The 18,595-nt window shown below is 42.6% G+C and overlaps 3 protein-coding genes across 3 annotated transcripts; 1 reads left to right on the top strand and 2 right to left on the bottom strand.

The window, feature by feature from the left end:
* Positions 1–625: 625 nt before the first annotated feature.
* PVX_118590 (hypothetical protein, conserved) lies at positions 626–14,024 on the top strand (the record flags this gene model as incomplete). The annotated part of the gene is made up of 3 exons (XM_001615960.1): positions 626–665; positions 896–1,095; positions 1,437–14,024. The coding sequence occupies 3 exons, from the start codon at positions 626–628 to the stop codon at positions 14,022–14,024; spliced, it is 12,828 nt and encodes a 4,275-aa protein (XP_001616010.1).
* A 218-nt stretch (positions 14,025–14,242) lies between these two features.
* PVX_118585 (50S ribosomal protein L20, putative) lies at positions 14,243–14,820 on the bottom strand (the record flags this gene model as incomplete). The annotated part of the gene is made up of 2 exons (XM_001615959.1): positions 14,243–14,461; positions 14,674–14,820. The coding sequence occupies 2 exons, from the start codon at positions 14,818–14,820 to the stop codon at positions 14,243–14,245; spliced, it is 366 nt and encodes a 121-aa protein (XP_001616009.1).
* Positions 14,821–15,885: 1,065 nt separating this feature from the next.
* On the bottom strand, positions 15,886–18,368 carry PVX_118580 (translocation protein sec62, putative; the record flags this gene model as incomplete). Its single annotated transcript, XM_001615958.1, has 3 exons — positions 17,667–18,368; positions 16,265–17,275; positions 15,886–15,990 (listed from the first exon to the last, which is right to left on the bottom strand). Exons 1-3 carry the CDS (start codon positions 17,679–17,681, stop codon positions 15,886–15,888), a joined length of 1,131 nt encoding a protein of 376 aa, XP_001616008.1. The 5' UTR covers positions 17,682–18,368.
* Positions 18,369–18,595: the final 227 nt, after the last annotated feature.

The raw sequence follows: 18,595 nt of genomic DNA, 5'->3' as shown, positions 1-18,595 counted from the left end.
TCTTTTGTTTGCACATTTAGGGCTTCAAATTCATGCTACAAATTGTATGCACGGGGGAAAGACCGGAAAAAAAAAAAAAATTCCAAAAGGGGCACGAAAAGCGGAGCGTATCGAAATAATGTGTGGGGAGAAAAAAACGCGTTCCTTATGATATCGCTTCCCCATCTGAATGAACTTCGAACATGCCACGCATCTTATCTCTCGCACGGTCATCCATAATTTAGCACACTACGTCTTTGCTCCCTCTGTAGCCCCCTCGCACATGTTACTTTACTTCTTGCCCGTGCAAAGCAAAGCTTAACCCTTTTGTAGAAGCAGCAAAGCATACTTCTTTCAACTAAGGGGCAAATCATTCGTACAAGCATTTTATTGCAAAAATGTAAAAATGTTATCAGTTAAAAAAGAGACAAATATTGTTAGCTAAAAAAGTGACAGATGTAGCGCTTATCCTTTTTTCCACTCCCCTTCATGGGTCTAACCTTATTTACGATTGTCACCGCAATGGTTAGAGGCGGAATAGCGTCCTCCACATGGCCATGCGCGTACGTACAGACATTGCATACCCACCTGTTCAGCACCCCACCGATCATTAACAACCTCGTGTCATTCCAACGCGCCAGTCAAAATGAACGACGATAAGCTGAGCAGCCTCATTCAAAAGATAGGTACAACTAGATGTGCTCTCCATTTGGAAAAAAAAAAAAAAAAAAAAAAAAGAAAAATTTCCGTCCACATAAAAAGCACACGCAATATCGTGTCCCCGAAAAATGAGCCAATTTTCTTGTCCCACCACGAAGGCGAAACAACGCCTGCGCTTGCACCTGCTTCTGCACCTGCACCCGAATCACATAAACGAACCCACAGCGGCAGCCTCTTCGCACTGCTCCCACTTTAGGGCACACCATAGATGACATCCGAGACAGGTCAATGATTATGCTCATACAAAAATACGAAAAAGGCATAATAAGCGAAACGGACTTTAAGAAAAGAAATTATTTTTTTGATGTTATTCTTCGCTACATTAACGATAGAAACAGCTCCATTCCTTTGAAAGCGCTCACCCAAGTTTTGGACTTCGTTCGGTGCATAATAGAGGTAAAAAGAAAATGTGCACCCCCTTTGTGCAAAAAAAAAAGGAATAATTTGAGCAGCATGGCCACTTCGCGTCTGCATAGTAGTTTTGCTTCTTCTCACAGATGAAGTGTAATGTATAAATATGTTACATGTAAGGCTGTCATGTGTATCCCCCTCCCTTCTGTGCCGTAATACCCTTCATTAGTGCGTTTAATGCATCGTCTTCTTTGCCCCACTTCGCTTCTTTTTGCATCTTTCAAACATATGCTCTATGTATCATGCTTGCGAAAGGGCAACGTAGCCGCTCCGATGCTCGCTCGCACTCTGCCCATTCCCACCCCCTCCACCACACTGTCACACAGAAGGATCAAGAGGTCAAAAACAAATTCGAACAATTCGGAATATACACATTCACCAAGGCGTTTTTAACCCACTTTAGAGATAACGAAGACAGGTACAAAAAGAATAGTGCCGCCAAAAAATTAAACGTCCCCCACGACACAGATAATTGCCTCGTAAACTATGAGCACATGCAGGTGCAAAACAGTAACGATGAATACAGCCAGGTGGTCAAAATTTTGATCCATCTCATTCGTGCATATAATGGGGACAACCCAGACGACTTCTCAAAATGGGACACTCAAGAGTGTGCACCTAAGCTTGATGTAAATAATTCCCCCGATGGTCTGAGTAGCACAAATGGGGGGAACAAAAATGGGGAGAGAGAATCTGCGGAAGTAAATGGAAAAGCAGATGAAGGGGAAACTCCCCAGTACAAAAACAACGCAACGGAAAAGACAAGCAACATGATGGACTTAAATAAAGAGGGAGGACAGTACAAAGCTACACGAAAAAAAAGCTCTTCCGTCGAAGAGACGACAAGTATTAACCCTCGGCTGGGGCAACACTCTCCTGAGGAGGCAAAGGAAAACACAAAAAAAAACACCGAAGCGTCGCAAAACAATGCAGATGGCACACTTTCTCAAAAGGATCTCCTGAACATAAGCCAAATAATGAAAAAAAACAACTGCATAAACATATTTACAAAAAATAACTTTTCCAAAAGTGACGATTTTAAGTATTACAACTCCTTATATGAAGCAAAAAACGAAGTGAATAAACGGAGCATACATTTGCTCCTGACCTATAAGATATATAAGTCCAATAAGATAAGGGAAGGGCATGCTTACCTGAACCACGGACCGGTACCTACACGGGGAGATACCCACATCTATTACAATTGCGACGAAAGTCATTACGCACGCATTTTGAGGAACTACACATTTTTCTACCTGTACAACTTCTTCGACTGCTTCGATGTGTTCAGAAGGAACTTCCTAGAGATAAACGGGGTGGAACAGGCGGAAGAAGCGGAAGAGGCGGTAGAAGTGGAAGACGTGGAAGACGTGGAAGGCGTGGAAGAAGCGAAACAGGCCAAACGGGGAGACCCCGCAAAGAGTGGCGCGGGCAAAAGACAACATGGGAGAAGCAAAGAGGGGGAAGATACCCTCCTTGCGTATTTCACTCACCTACATAACAAACATGTGTATAACAAAAACATAACCTACAAAATAAAAAACTACATTCACAAAACGAACCTGCTGCATTTCTACCTGAGCATGAAATTCAACTACTTCGAATGCTTGGGGATGAACATAATCAAAAAAGTAATAAGCATAGACGACCTAGTTTATATGCACAAAGAGGTGAACAAAATTCTAAATGAATATATTTACATTTTCAATAAAGACATTTTTCTCTTTAACTATAAATTTGTGTACACCCTTAGTTACAATATTCACTATATTTATAAAAATTACGTCGAAAATAATCAGGCAGAAAATGAATTCCATCATATGAATAACCTTCTAAATAGTCTAGCTTATCTCATTTTTATAATTATTTATAGCCTTTACGTAAGTGTAACCCAGAGGGGGGGGTGCCTGTGCAACAGCATTCATAATATCTACCTGAACAACTTCTTCTTCCTAATTAACCAAAATGTGTTCTACTTACTTTTGCTCCCAAAAGGGGGAAAGGGGCGCAACTCCCTCGGGCAAAATAAACCCGGTACAGAGTTCAAGTATGGCCATAAAAGGGACAAACTGCCTTCTGACGTGGTGGGAGGACCCCCCCAATCGGCGAACAACGAAAGCAAGACAAATGAGACAAATAGAAAAAACAACACAGATGACCTCAATCGCATAAATACATTTTACCTAAGGAAGAACGAAGAGAGGGCGATTCGCAATGCGGGGGATAACACCGCTGCAATTTTCAACGAAGGAGACACGTACTACTACCTATTCATAACGAAGAACAATTGCGTCTACTTTTTCAAAGTGTTAATTTTCTTCATGCTAGAAATTTTAAAAATTTCGCACTGCAAAATTAGCAGCTTACAGAAAAAATGCACCACGCTCAACTTCCACATAGACAATTTTGTCCTCATTTATAATTTCCTGTGTAACATCTTAGAATGCTACTTTGACGACTCACGGAAGCAGAAGGACTCCCACTTGGAGATCCTCATTGACTACATCGAAGAGAACAACCTGCATGGGCGTGGAGATAAAAAGGAAAAACAAAATGGGGTCCCCGTTAGGGAGTACCTTTCAGAAAATCTAAGCATCCACAAGTTGAACAGTTTCTCTTCCTCCTCTTCCAACTCCTCTAGCGATTTAAAAAAAAACAAATTTCAAAGCATTGACATGTTTACTAATACTGCCCTTCGGCGTACTTACCAATACAGCCCTAAACAATTGGAGCTCCTGAAAATCGTCTGCCTCTACATAAACTACACCCCCGTGTCGTTCATTTTGATGAAGAAGATTCAACCCAAACTGGTCGACCTGTTTAGACGGTTCCTCTTCGACCTGCACCTAAACACGCACCACTTAGAATTGTTGCACTTTTTCAAAATTTTTTTCTTCTTTTATGACTACGAGGTTTATAAGGAGTACACCGACCTCCTGTCTTATTTGCACTGCTTGGCGAATTTGTTTTTCGTCTATCGTGGCGTTGGCGGTGTTGGCGGTGCTAGCGGCGTTGGCGATGCTGGCGGTGTTGGCCATGTTGGCCTGCCTAGCTGCTTCGGCGGAGCCGCCTTCCGGTCAGATATCCCCACCTTCATAAACGCCAGCAATAACATCTCCCACTTTTTTTTCTTCATCCCGACTAGCTACTCCGCCCTCAACGGCTTTCTCGAAAAGTACCACGCAGCGAACGCCGCAGCAGACCTGCCCGCCCCACATGCCAACGAAATGTTCTCAAGTCCGGCCGACGCAAATGATGAGCCGTTTCTTAACCCCCTGGAGACTTTCAAATCGCAGGACTTTTTCGATGCCCCCAATTCGGAGAAGATGAGCAAAACGATAGATGCACACAGTAGACATGAAAGTGCCGCCTCGCACTGCGTAAGGCAGTTTTGCCATCTTTTGCTACAAACAGGGGGCGACTTCAAAAAAGGGCAGTGCAAAAAAGAGCCGCTCATAAATTCACTACGCCAAAAGGAACTACGCCAAAATCAAATGGACAGTTTCACACTTCGGGAGCCGCCCCCAGCTAGCGGCGCCCAAGGGGACTTCCCCCACTTCGATGCCCACTTCATTGACAGAGTTACCCAAGTGCTGGTCGAAAACAGCCTCAGAATGCTCTTCAATTCGCTGTCGCTTCTGTCCTCTGAATATAGCAACTTCACAAATTACGTGAAAGCGAATAAACAAGAAAAGGGATCCATGTACCAATTCATTGTGAACAAATTAAAGAGCTGCAAAAACAAAATGCACACTCTAACGTTTAGTCACAACTCGGAAGGCAGAACGAATGTCCCAGGAAATGTCAAGTTCGTCGAACTGTTTAAAAATTTTGTCCTTCTCCTGCACAACATCATTTCGATCATGTATAGCTACAACACGGAAATTATTTTTTTTTTTTTTAATTTTATTTTTAACATTAATTATGAAAAGGGGTCCTTTGACTGGAAAAATAAAGACCCAAAAGAGGAACCCCAAGGGGGTTACTCTGTCGGGAATTACAACTATCAAATGGGCTGGGGGAACCAAGCGGTGGACTTATCTTATGGAGAGTCCAGTCATAATACCATTTCTGACAAACGTAGGGAAAGGGGAAATGTCTCCAAAAATGCACACATGGGAAATTCTACCCATTCACAGAATGACCTAATGAGCCAAAATAATCGCCACGGCGTAACCTGCAGCCATGGAGAGTCAAACCAACCAGAACACCCCAAGGCGTATCAAGACACTCAGTACGTTACCCCCATATTTGCTCAAAGGACAGATCACCATCGTCAAAATGAGCAGGAAAATCACTTCGGTGAAGAAAAGGGAAATCATTTACTAGGGGAGAACACCTGTCAAGTATATCCCTTCAAAAATAGGGGCCAATTCGACCAGCACGAACCAACAAAGTGGGAAGCCACCCAAACGGTGAACTCCCAATTTGATAGGAACAATCAACTCTATCTGAACAGTTGCTCGAATGATGACGTGCCTGGGAGATCCACTCTCCACGGAGGGAAGGAAAAAAGTAAATCCCCAGATTTCTATACCCCCACTTTCCAAGTAAACGAATTCGTTGACGTCATATACGAACTGTGCGTATATAGCAAAAAGGAAATAAGAAATTACTACCTCTTTTTTATTCTGGAAAATGTCAAGAAAAAAGTGGAGACCCTGTTTGATTCCCTTATGGAGAAAGAACGGACGGAAAAAAAGACGCTCTTGTCAAATATTAAGCTTTTCTCCAAAGTCCTCCTTTTTTTGTATTACTCTAAAAAGAAGTACATACTGGTGCTGGAGCAGGCCGCGTACAGCTCGTTCGGCTTTTTGCATGACCACCATTTTGAGCCAATCATTGCAGGTGGCAACCACAGCGGCGATGTGCCCAGGGGCAGGGGGGGAAAACGCGAAACGGAAGAGGAAGCACTGGCCAGCCTCGCCTACTTCTACAAGAACGTCTTCCTAAACGTTCACAGTTTGTACTTCCTGCTTTTTCAGAGGAAGAAGAAAAAGAGGACCCTCGCTCTTAAAATCATGTGGAAATTGCATCACCAGTTTAGGCTAAAGTTCACCAAGTGGTGGGGCAGCACGAAGAAAGATGCCTCACCAAGCGGTACGATGAAACGGGGGGAAATGCAAGGTGGGATAGAAGCCAGACAATATAACATCTGCGAAGAAAGCGAAACAGCGTGGAGGTGCAAAGAAGACCCTGTAAGAAGCCACCGAAATGAACCCTCTACAAAAGTTCCTCACCACCAGAACAAGTGCCATAACACCTTTAGCTACTCAAACGACTGGAAATTTAACACCAATATGTTAAACATATACATAAGCCATTTTATACTCAACCATATGCTTAGCGACGAAGAGGTTATCACTCAAGCGTTACGGAAAGTAGACATGAAGACGGAGGAACTCCCTCTGGACTTTTTCGACCACGTAATGTCATTCATTTTGAAGAGAAAAGCAAAGTTCAGAGCAGGTGACACTTCCGTAGAGAACACTACAGAGAGTAAAACCCAAAGGGGGGACCAACCCCACATGGATCATTTCCTTCTCTCAATTTATGAAAAAATAAAATTTTTGTACACAAAACTGATAGGGGAAATGCTAGCCAAGGAGCAAACCAGCACATACAAAATTGAATCTTTTGTCTACGTCCTAAAAATAATAATTCTGTTGATCATCACAAACTATAGGAATAGCAGAATATGCAAAAGAATATACAAGGAGAGGTACTTTTATCTCTCCCATTTATTTTGCTTCTTCTTTTACGATAATGAGATTGTCAAAGCGTTGTCCATCAGCTTGAGCTTCTACTTGATATTCGACCAGAACGTCCTCCTCCTGAACAAGCACAGGATATTTCTCGAACCGCATTTGCTAATAGAGCAGAAAAGTAGGAAAGGCGAAATGGAAGCAGAAAGGGATGACCGCTCTCCTAATTGGCTAGCTGAGGAAACAAATTCGCCTCATCACAGCTGCACGAACATGCTAGAAAATTCTTTAATTAACGAAGTAAAGGTGGAATACATGGAGGGGTACTACAAAGAGGGCCGCAAAAATGTCATTAAAAGATGTGGAGACGAAGATGATACACCCCATTGGGAGAAACCCAAAAAGGATGACAACTCTTTTTTTAATCCGCACAGAAATAGACACAACCGAAAAGACTCAAGCAGGAGTAAACATGTTGATAAGGAAATGCAGCCCAACCAGATGGACGGTGTAAACAAGGCCTCATTTCATATAGAGAGGAAAATCCTCTTCTTCCTTCCCTTCTGGCTTTATAAAAAACTGCAGCCAAATAATTTTCTGCTAAACGTTAAAAAGTTAAAATCTTTTTTTTTCTTCTCCACCAAGTACTCCTACCTGCATGCGTTCCACGACGCCAAGTTAAATCTGAAGGCAAAGGGATTGTCCTTTCACGGCAACTACGATGGGGCGAATATATTCAGATCGTACTTCCTGTTCATTAATAAGTATTATCATTTGTCAAAAAGGGTGAGCAGCGCGCCAGTTGGAAGTGCCCCAGTTGGAAATGCCCCAGTTGGGAGTGCACCTCACCCTCTGACCCACAGAAGCAGCAACCCGTCTCCTTGGAGCATCATCGAACCGAGTGACAAACTGGCGAATCCCCAACTCCCCATCGCGAATGTGAATTCTTTTCTCTTTTTAAATGCCAAAGTGGATACAAAACCCACCTCCGAAAATGGTTCCTCCTACGTTTCCAATTTGATAAAAGTGTTAAAAGTGTTGCCACCTATAAACGACTCTGCAGATAACGAAACCAACTTTTCTTACATCTACAATTTGAGCGAGTTATTTTTCTACCTGAACAACTGCTACATGCAGTTGCTGTGCACCGAAGGGGGGCACGCCCATTCTGCGGAGGGGCAGAGCGCATGCAACCATGCGAGTTTCACAACAGGTGACGAATCGGCCAAACGAGATGATGTTCAAGACGCATCTCCAAGCAGTAAAAGTACTCCAGATGGATCAACACAAAAGGATAGTGGCACCAATTCGAAGGCAAGAACAGTCCCAAACAAGCAGACGCATTACCTCCTCCAAAGCGACTACGACGAAATAGTGAGTGCCATACATTTCGTGTATACCACCATTTTCCCGTACATTAATAAGCTCCTTTTTTTCATGTACAACCAGTTAACAATAAGTAAGAAGGAGGAAGCTGAGCTGAACGGAGTAAAAAACCAAACAAGCGCAAGCGCCATCATTCATTCTAACATGCTGCTACTGAAACATTTAGTAAGCCTCTTCGATGTGTGTCTCTACATACAGTTAATACTAGAGAAAAAAAAACACATGGAAGGAAAAATCCACCCCCTAGACAAAGATATAGACCTTTCCCTCTTCATCTACAAACTGCTCTTCATATCAGTTGCTACATCATCTTTGAAGAATAAAATTTCCAGCTTTTCCCTCAACGTGCTTTACAATTTTGTGCACCTGGATGATTACTACGTTAGGATAAAGAACAACTGCCATGGTAGTCTCTCCTCTGTTAATCGGATGGGAAGTACGAACCATACAGTTAGAGGCAACCACCTTGATGAGAGCAACTTCAACTTGATGGACGAAGGAGGGGAAAACCCCATGCTGCTCAAAGAGCAGAGACGAATCAGAAGTAAGCAAATGGAGAGAAGGAAAAACTTGTCCATTCTGGTCAACTTCCTTTTCTTCCTACTTTCGAAATATAGGAAAAAAAAAAAAATTAAAAAAGGAGAGGCAGCTAAAACAAACGCAGATAGCAACATCTACTCCAACATAATAAATGTGTACGAAGTGGAGAAGACCATCAATGTGGAGAATGTCACATTTCAGAACCACGAACAGGGGTATCTCAAAATGGACATCTACTTTGTGAAAAATGTTATGTCCATGCTGCACGTAGTTTTGAGACGGGGCTGTTTCTTTGACCTCCACTTGGTTAATGAAGACTTATCACGCATAAGTATAGACCTGCTAATGCGCCATGATTGGGAGGCTTTCACACAGGGGAGGGGATCCCACAATACGGGGTTAGAAAAAAACCCAGATGACGATAACACAACCCGCCAACGAAGCGACACACAGAAGACCCAAAACAACAACGTTGGGATACCCCCCAAAGGAAGGACAAACTTGCGCATCTTCAAACAAGTCTTCCTAAACAAATACATGAGCACGCTGATCAACTTCTGCAACATTTACAACGATATCATGATCGAATGTTTGCATGTCCAGCTGCTTCTCCTTTTTTTCAAGTATATCCTCCAAGTATTCAAGTACGAAATTTGGAAGAAGCATCTTTTTAAAAACTCCCACAGTTCGAAGCAGCATATTTTGGTGCATTTTCTGAAATACTACAAAGCGGACAAGGAAGTGTGCAAATTTTTAAAAAGGATCTATTTTGTCATTTTAAAATATGCAATCTATATGCAGAATGTTCGGATCTGTGAAGAGGTGCTTATCCCCTTTAATGGGGGGGAAAACACCCCAGGGGGAAAGGACGCAGACACGACCAGTGAGGATCAACAGAACGGACTGATCAACAAACACAACTACCTACTGAAGGAGGAAGATATTTACAAAAATTACTGCCAATTGTTTTACCAGTACACGATAAGTAAGTTTAAAAATTGCGTTGTAACCGATCAGGAGGAGGCCTATATACATCCACGTGACCACTATGATGAAGATGACTCTATCAAGGGGAAAATTTACAAATATCAACAGAGCCAAGTGGCCAACCCCAACTACGTCTGCATGATTGAGATGTACTGCCCCCAATGTGAAGAAACAAAAATTTTATTTCTATCCATTGTACTATTCCTGAGCTTTTTCTTAGACAACTTCCCTTTTTTTTTCTGCCTAAATGGGAGTGTCAGCCATTCTGGCGAAACGAACAGTCAGAAGAACACAACGAAAGATAACATGGCCATCCTGTGCGAACGTATTTTCCACTACTTGGGCAGAAAAAACATCTACACCAATTTCTACATTTTAAAAGAAGCCAAACTTTTTGAAAAGTACTTTTTTAAAATTTTCCTAAAATTGTTATTCTGCGATGAGAGGGAGACAATGAACAATTTGCAAAAGTACAAAATTTACTTTTACAACAGAAAGGGTGAGGCGGTTCAGCAGGGCGGGAAGACCGGCAAGACAACTACAAACATGCGCACCTCAGGTGTAGCGGAAAACCAATCGATCGCCCTCACCCATAGCGGTGAAAAAACGGAGAAAGACAGTGCTGGCAAAAACGGGGGCAAACAAATGGACAGACTCATCTCCAACGAGGAGGGACGTACCCACCACCTGCGCGAAGAAGGGAGTTCCATATTCACACAAAACATAAGCCACGATAATCACTTCTACCTAAGTCATTTCCTCAACTACTTCTTACTGCAGAAGAAGAAAAAAAACGACCTGGAACTGATATACGACAAAATTTACTACTACATCCTCATCGTGAGCATGTGCTTCAAGGACCGAAACTTCCTAGCCATGCTGCTTTCCCAAAATGAGAACTTCTTCCCAGAATTCAACCAAATGATACAGCACTATTTGAAATACGTTTTAAAGAATAAGCAAGAATTAACTAGAAAAAAAAAAAAAAATGAAGTCATGATTCATAACCTGTTGTACATATTCGTCTCCTACATATACATATACCTGAACGAACTTTACAACATTTTTTTCACTCAAATAAAAAATGTCCTCACCCTGCCCTCCTTTTTTCAAAACATCATATATGTGGATGGCAGAGGGGTGGGTCTAAATGGCGGGAAAATAATTAGCACCCCCATCAAAGAAGAGAACACATCCGTGGACGTGGACGCCCTTTACAACACGTTAATAAATATGAAAAAAAAGAATTGGAACAAAAACTTAGAAAATTACACCGACCAAAATATAAAAAATGTAGTTGTTCGCAACATTTTTCACAATAACAATATATACTTATTCATCCTGTACATAATAAATGATAATAAATATAACGACAAAGGAGAAGGTGGGATAAGAGACGAAAAAAAATTGCTCAATCGGATGGCGTCTTCCGCTTATGAGGAAAACCACCAGAGTGACAACCCCGAACATGTTCATCTAGAGTTTAAAAAAAATGATAAAATATTTTTAAACAAAGTTACCACCAACATTGTCCTATTCTTCCTCCTATTTTTTTACGATTACTACTCTTTCAATTACGAAATAAAGGAAAACATCCTCATGCAAATTGCCAGACATATCTTGGAACACTTCGCCACCTTCTACAATTCTGACCTCCTCAACATTCACTTGAAGTACGCGCAGATGGTCAAGACGGCTAACCTGAAAAGGAAAAAGACGCAGCTACCTGGGCAGTCCCTCTGCCGAACAAATCGGTACTTGAAAAATCCCGCGGGGGGTAGCTCATCCCAGGAGACCTCTACTCAGAGAGAGGGAAAAGAGGGAAAAATGTGTTCCTCTCGCCAGAAGAATGTGAAGGGCTCTCGCGCGAGTATGGCCCTGGCCAGGATAAGGGAGGAGGGGCGCAGAAAGAGGGGGGAGCCGCAGAAAGGGGGGGCCAAAATGGGAGAGAAGAAACACGGAGAAGACTCCCACGATCAAAATGCACACAATAACGCTTCGCACAATCAAGATGCCCACAATAACGTTTCACACAATAACGTTTCGCACAATAACGTTTCGCTAAGCGAAGATGCGCACGATAAACATTCGCGCTGCGCCGAGACCGGCCCCCCCGGGGAGGACCCCCCCCGCGGAACCAAAGGCAAACCGGGCGAGCCCGGGCAAGCGCCCCAACCGGACATGCAACTAATTAGCGCAGTAATGGAAAAGCTGAAAAGAAACAAAAAGCTGCTCTTCCTGTACACCATCAACTGCTTCAGAATAATACAAACGTATAGCAACGTCTCCTCGCTAATTTTTAAATACAAATATGTATCGACCCTCCTGGAGAAACTCCCATATTTGACGGACAGAAATGTGGTAGAGTCCGTTTGGAACTCATTCCATTTCTACCTGAACAGCAATAACAAAAGTGAAATAAATATTTCCAACGAAAGGGGGATACCCCAGGTGGATAAAGAAATTGGGTACCTCTCCTACATGTACATAAACTACTTCTTCAATTTTTTGGCTTGCTTTATCCTATATGACGTGGCAACGTTGTTCAAGTTTTGCTCAAATGGGCTAAACTGCTTGGACATGCTGAACAGCCACTTAAAGGAGCTCATGGAGAATAAAAAGGGCACATACCTCTGCTCCGTTATTTTGAAGTTTTACCTGACCATAACTAACACGTACTTCTTTGACTTTTCCCTGTATGATAATGCTATCAGCACGGTGAACCAAGAAAGGGCAGCAAGTCGCACCCCGGAAATGGACCCCCCACAGGAGGATATCACGACACACCTTATTGACAGTTTGAGAAGGAAGAAAAGACAAGACAAGGGAGAAGTAACCTACTTCATGTGCATTAAAAAGTTGAGCAACGAATTTAGTAGGAGCAAATTTCTGCACTTCCTAATTAACTACGTTATGAACAACCTTGGAAATAATGTGAACAAATCAAAGGTGGAAATTGAACAGAGCAGCCACCTAATCTGTCTGATTCTCCAGCTGTTGAGTTACCAAATAATTTTTATAGACAACAAAAACGAAATTTTAAAGCTCTCCAATGTGTTAATTAAATACATCAAGAAGAAGGACCCTTGTCTGCTGACGACGTACTACATAATCGTATTTTTTAATTCATGCTTCATCAACTCATCCTCAGACGAGAGAATAATAACATTGCTTTTCACTTTCGAAAAGAATGACAACCTATGGTTTAACTTGATATTCTTGCAAAACAGTAAAATTAAGAGAAGCAAAGAAATATTACTCCTAATCAAGTTCTCCATTTTACACCTCTACCTGCTATTGCTAAAAAATAAGAGCTCTTTCAAAAAATGCATCCTGTGCATTTCTGGTGACTTAAATATATACTTTGTTTTTATATACGTCCTCAACGAGATATATGAGTTCTTCAAAAGTTGCAACTTCGAGTGGAGCGCATTCCGAGGGGCGAAGATAAATCAGCATGAAAACAACAAAAATGAAAATCCCAAAAGGGACAAACATAACAAGTACTACTACCTCTACGCAGAGCTGCTCGTTATCGTCACCGAAATGATTAAAATTATGAACAATAATGATGTCAATAAATACATCACCATTTATCATAACAAGGAGAAAGACAACCTCGTCGTGCAGTTTAAAAATCTTTACAGAAAAATAAAAAACGAACTAAAACAGTTCGAACAGTCAATCAAGTTGGTAAAGTACCTCATATTTATCCACCCCCTCATGATTAACATGCACGTACTGCATAGGTTCTACTTATGCTTATACATAAAGGAGTACCACTACTTCCACAAGGAATTTTTTAAATACGACCTGTTCCTGGTGGACTATTTGCACCTACTTAGGGGCAAACGGAAAGCGAAAATCTCCAACATGGGGGCGGCTCATCGAAGTTTGGAAGCAAAACAAACAGGGGAACTTTCTTCGGAGGCGGTCCAAAATCAAGCACGGCAACTTTCCCATGATGGCATCACCAAAAAGGACAATCAACTTGCTTCCCCCCATGCGCTAATAAATGACGCACAGAAAGGGATCAACTTCGAGAAGGATCATATGCACTTTTATTTTTTTTTCAACACTCCAAAGAATTATAATTACCAAGTCAACAATTTGTGCTCTTCCATTCTTCAAAATGAGTTTCAGGGTTCCCTCAGCAAATTTTTTTCCTCCTCCTTTAGTAACCAGGGCGATCATTCTGACACCCCTTTGCAATACAACGCTGAGCAGATTAAGATGTACGCTGACTACATCCATGGCAGTGTTAATTACGCTATTGAATTTTTTAGTTCCTTCTGAATGAGGGGAGGGGGGCAGCTGCGAAAATGGCCTCAAACTCCCATGTAAGTTGCACTGGGGGGACGTCCCTCTACCTGTCACGATCCGCATTGTAACGTTTTTTTTTTCCCCCCAATTAAGCAACATTGCTGCTTCAACAATTTTGAACAATTCACACCTTTGCACTGTAATCGCTTCGCCCACTTCTCTCCCACCGAGAGGCTACTTTACCCTGCCGCTCACAACTGCGAGATGTCCCTAAACTTAAGCTTCCTCTGAAAAAAAACATACTTCGATTCGTCCACTAGGCATTTGAAGCTTATCGGCTCCGTGTAGCACAGGCTGTACAAGCTCTTCCTATTTAGCATGATGTTGTTGTTCAGCAGGCTGTTCATGAAGTGGGCGTACGTGAAGTTCCACTCCCTGCAGGCCCTGTTTATGCTCGCTATCCAGTGGACCTGAAGGGGGGTGAAGCGGTGATGAGAAGCGGTGAGGTAAGCGGCGAGAAGACACAGTGGGCAAGAACTTTTCCTAGCAGAATGGAATGCACACATGGCTGCTCTACACATGCCTATCTGCGTAGGTGTACACACACTGCACTTGACGTGGGCGCGTATGTAAGGGAACGCCCCTTCGTAACCCCCTTCGCCCTTGGCGCATCTCCACATACCCGCAGCCTCCTATACCGCTGGCGTCGCATAATGTACGAATGCAGCAGCGCCTTCATGGCCCTGCTCCTCGCAATTTTAAAACATCCCTTGCTCCTCCCTCTAAACCCTTTCGCAACTTGAAAAACAACTTCCCTGGGCAGCTTCATCTTATCCAATTTGGTTTCTCCTTTCTTTTTAAAATTAAATATATCGCTATCTCTGCGCAATAATGTTTTGCTGCTGCTGTGTGTTTGTTTGTTTGTGCGCTTGGACCTGAGATGAAGTTTGCTAATGTTGGGAGTTTCCCTTCATTTCAAGAACTATGTAGGGGGTTCTCAATTGAGCACTCTTTTTCTTCCTTAAACAAATTTGCACTTTTTTAAACACTCACATGGTGCTGTTCTTTACAGAAGCAGGCACTCATTGTCGACCATGCGGACTCACTCATATGGGCTGAGCGCAAACATGGATAATAGGCCGAAATCATTTTATGCACATCGTACCCCACTCCATGTTTACACCTCCCCGCAGTGAGCCATTCCAAAAGGGGGAAAAAAATGATGTGATGTACAGATACGCGTAAAAAAAGATAACCCCACAGGGTATCATCTCCCTTAAAGAGCTCATACGATTAAAACTTAATCATACGTTTTTAAAAACCTTTAAAAATTTATTTAAAAAAAAAAAAATAACACAAATGCCATCAAAAAAAAAAGTAGATATAATTTTTTTCTTTTCCCGTGTAATACATTTTAAAATACAAAAAATTAACATTCATAAAAACGCTTCATGTAATAATGCAAAGGAATAAAATGACAGTAAAGGTGCAGTGTACACAATGTGGAAGGATTCAAAGGGGATATACACAGTAACGCTGCGAAAAAAAAAAGAACAAGAAAAGGACAGAAATGGGGAGAAATAGGGCGAAATGGGGCGAAACAGGCGAAATACGGCGAAGTAGCTACAACAAAATGTACCGAAATGAAACAAACATAAAATCAGATTAATTCACAATGGGGGGAAACACTACTTCGTAAAACTGCTTATGAAAAATGGTTAAAAAAAACGGTTCCTGGAGAACGACTGGAGGGGCCACTGGCGCGTGCGCGGGGGTAGAGTACACACACGCACGATGCACCACGCGTCAGATAATTTGAGGCCAATAACAATATCGACACGATGTACCGATGCCAACATGTTGGGCCTTTCCTGTCTCCCTCCACCCCACATGCCTATTTGTCCTTCTTCCCAAAGCAAGCTTCTTTGTGTGCTTCGTCCAAAACTTCCTTGGTAACCCGTGAGCACTTTTTCTTGTAGCACTCCGACTTGATAACTTTCTAAAAAGGGGGAAAAAAAAAATATAGAAATAAATGGGTGCACCGCGCAACACAGGGGTGGTCAAAAATGCAGCCGCAAAAGTATCAAAAGGGGAGAATTTTCGTTAAGCGGGCGGGCGGACGAAATTCGCTTTTGCATTAATCCGCTGCTGCGGCTGCGCAGTGAGAAGGCAAACGTAACAAACGTAAACAACGCAATCAACATATGCAACGTGTGCAACGTGGCCACTGCCGCTAACGCCCCTAACGCCGCTAACGCGGCTAACGCGCGTACCTCCATGCACTCGCACTTGAGGAAACACTTGCGCACGAGCTCCTCGAACGTCTGGAAGCCGCACCCCTTCAAGCAGTCGTAGTTCTCCTCGTTCTCGTCGTACACCACGCCGTCATCCTGGAACTCCACCTCGAAAGTCGCCTTGGAGTCCAAAGACTTGTACATAGACACATTCTCCGGAGAAGCAGCCAACTTCTTATTACCCCATTCTATGATATCAATAAAGGACTGTGTAGCAAAGTTACCAATATCGGAAATGGAATGAGTTTTTCCCAACTGGTGTATACCTATGGCTAACAAAACAGCCGTAAACATCCTTGCAATGACTAGAAGCCACGTGTCATTTCTGTAAATCCATTGATGAACGGGCGTAAAAGATTCGACGACGTTACATTCTTCATCAAACAAATTGGGGAACAGCCAATAATCTACTCCAAAGAACCAGAAGAAAATGAATAGGAACAACCTGATGAGCACAATTACAGACATAAGCGATATAAATACCACAGATAAGTGCCACAAAGCCAATTTTAATCTCAGGGGCCAAATAGGAAACATACAACAAATTAGTACTATAGATATCAACGTAATTAACATCAAATATTGTAACTTCTTATTCCTTTCATGAACTAGAATGTAAAAACTTGTCCTATCAAAATTTTGTTTTGAAGACATTATTAACCTCCTTGGCCATTTCGGTCTCCTATACATTCCATTTTCATCAATCTCGTTTATACCCTTAATTGGCTTATATTGCGCTTTATATATAAATCCCTTCTGTATAAACGTGTCTGAAAATTCCTCTATATCTTTCAAATCTGCTAAGGTCCTATTTTGCAGTAAAGTTGGGAACTTTTTTTTTAGCATGTCCCTTCTGGTGTAGAGGAAATGCACAAACTCATCTCCTCGGAAATATTCCACTGCTCTTTTTCCAACTTCCACTGCGCCTTTCACCTTCACTCCTTCATCGAATGCGCACGTCAACAGTGCAAGCATGTCTGGATCTAAGTCCTGCAAAATGGTAAGTGTGGGAAGCACACAATGAGGATAAGCCATCAAAAGGAGTCTGCACAACCATGCGTGGGTGCCTATAAACTATCAGCTCTCTTCTTGCATTTAGCTCCATCCACTTTCTGCGCTCTCTCCAGCATTAACCAACAAATGGGTGATGTGGAAAATGCGAAACGCAGAAAAGAAAAAAAAAAGGTTAAATACGCCCCACGCATTGGCATAGTCCTCCACAACATGGCGCCACCCATTATAGAGGCGCTCATCGGCACGGCTAGTCACACGTGGGGAAGTATACATATGCAGGTATACACCCCTGCGCAAAACCGTATGCAGAACGCTATGCTGGCAGAACGGCGCGCCAACTGGTGCGTCCAAAGACTCACAGCCTTACCTCTGATCTGCTCATTTTGACCTAAGTTAGTGGCAATGCAAAAACATTAATCGGGGGGAAAATATTGTGTGGCAAAAAGGGAAGAAGAATATATTTTCCCTACTACTTTAACTTAAGCAATGCTTATGCAGTGAGAACATCATATATTTTGCTCTTCTATTCCGGTCATCGCACCCATAACGTGCCAGTTCCTCTGTGTGCGTCCGCGTGTGTGTGTACGGCTCGTTGCGCCGCTCCTAGTGCTTCTCACTGCGTTTCCGCTAGTGCTACCCTCCGTTACTCTTTGCTGCGTCCCGTTTGTGCCGTTCGCACCGTTCACTCCTTAGTACCTCCCTCTTTCTATCGCTATTTCACCCTTTTTCCCAATTTCGTGCACTTGACCGTATTTTCTGTGTTATATCCTCTCTCCGCTATGCAAGTAAATATTCGCGCGTATGCATTGGGGGTATGCAAATATACATGTATGCATACGTCAATTATTTCGCCTTACTGTATTGCCGTGCTTTTGACTATGCCTTCAATCGCATCCTTATTTTGCATCCTCTTTTTGCATCCTCTTTTGCGCCCTTTTTTTGAATCCTAATTTTTCCTTCTTTGTTTGATTTTTTTCCGCTCGGTAATTCATGTGTTAATGTGTTCGCGCTCTGGCATCACTTGTTGATTTTTCCTCTTCCCTTGACATGCTTTCACCCGCTGATGATTGACCTCTCGTCACTACCTTCGTTTTAGCGTTTACCTCGTTTGATCAGATATGGAGATTTTTTTGGGGGGGCATTAAATGGCTGTGTTTTGCGTGTCGCGCTTGGAATGCCGCACTTAGCATGCCGCACTTGCCCATCGCATTCCGCGTTCCATACATTGCCCCTTCGCCGCCTCCCTTTTCCAGCCCGCGCGTTATATTTCAGCGCTGCTCACATTGCGCAAACTCA

This window comes from Plasmodium vivax, chromosome 12 (genome assembly GCF_000002415.2).
Source record: "Plasmodium vivax chromosome 12, whole genome shotgun sequence".
Taxonomy (NCBI): Eukaryota; Apicomplexa; class Aconoidasida; order Haemosporida; family Plasmodiidae; genus Plasmodium; species Plasmodium vivax.
Note: the sequence above shows the minus strand (reverse complement) of the source record. Positions and strands in the feature narration are given on the sequence as shown.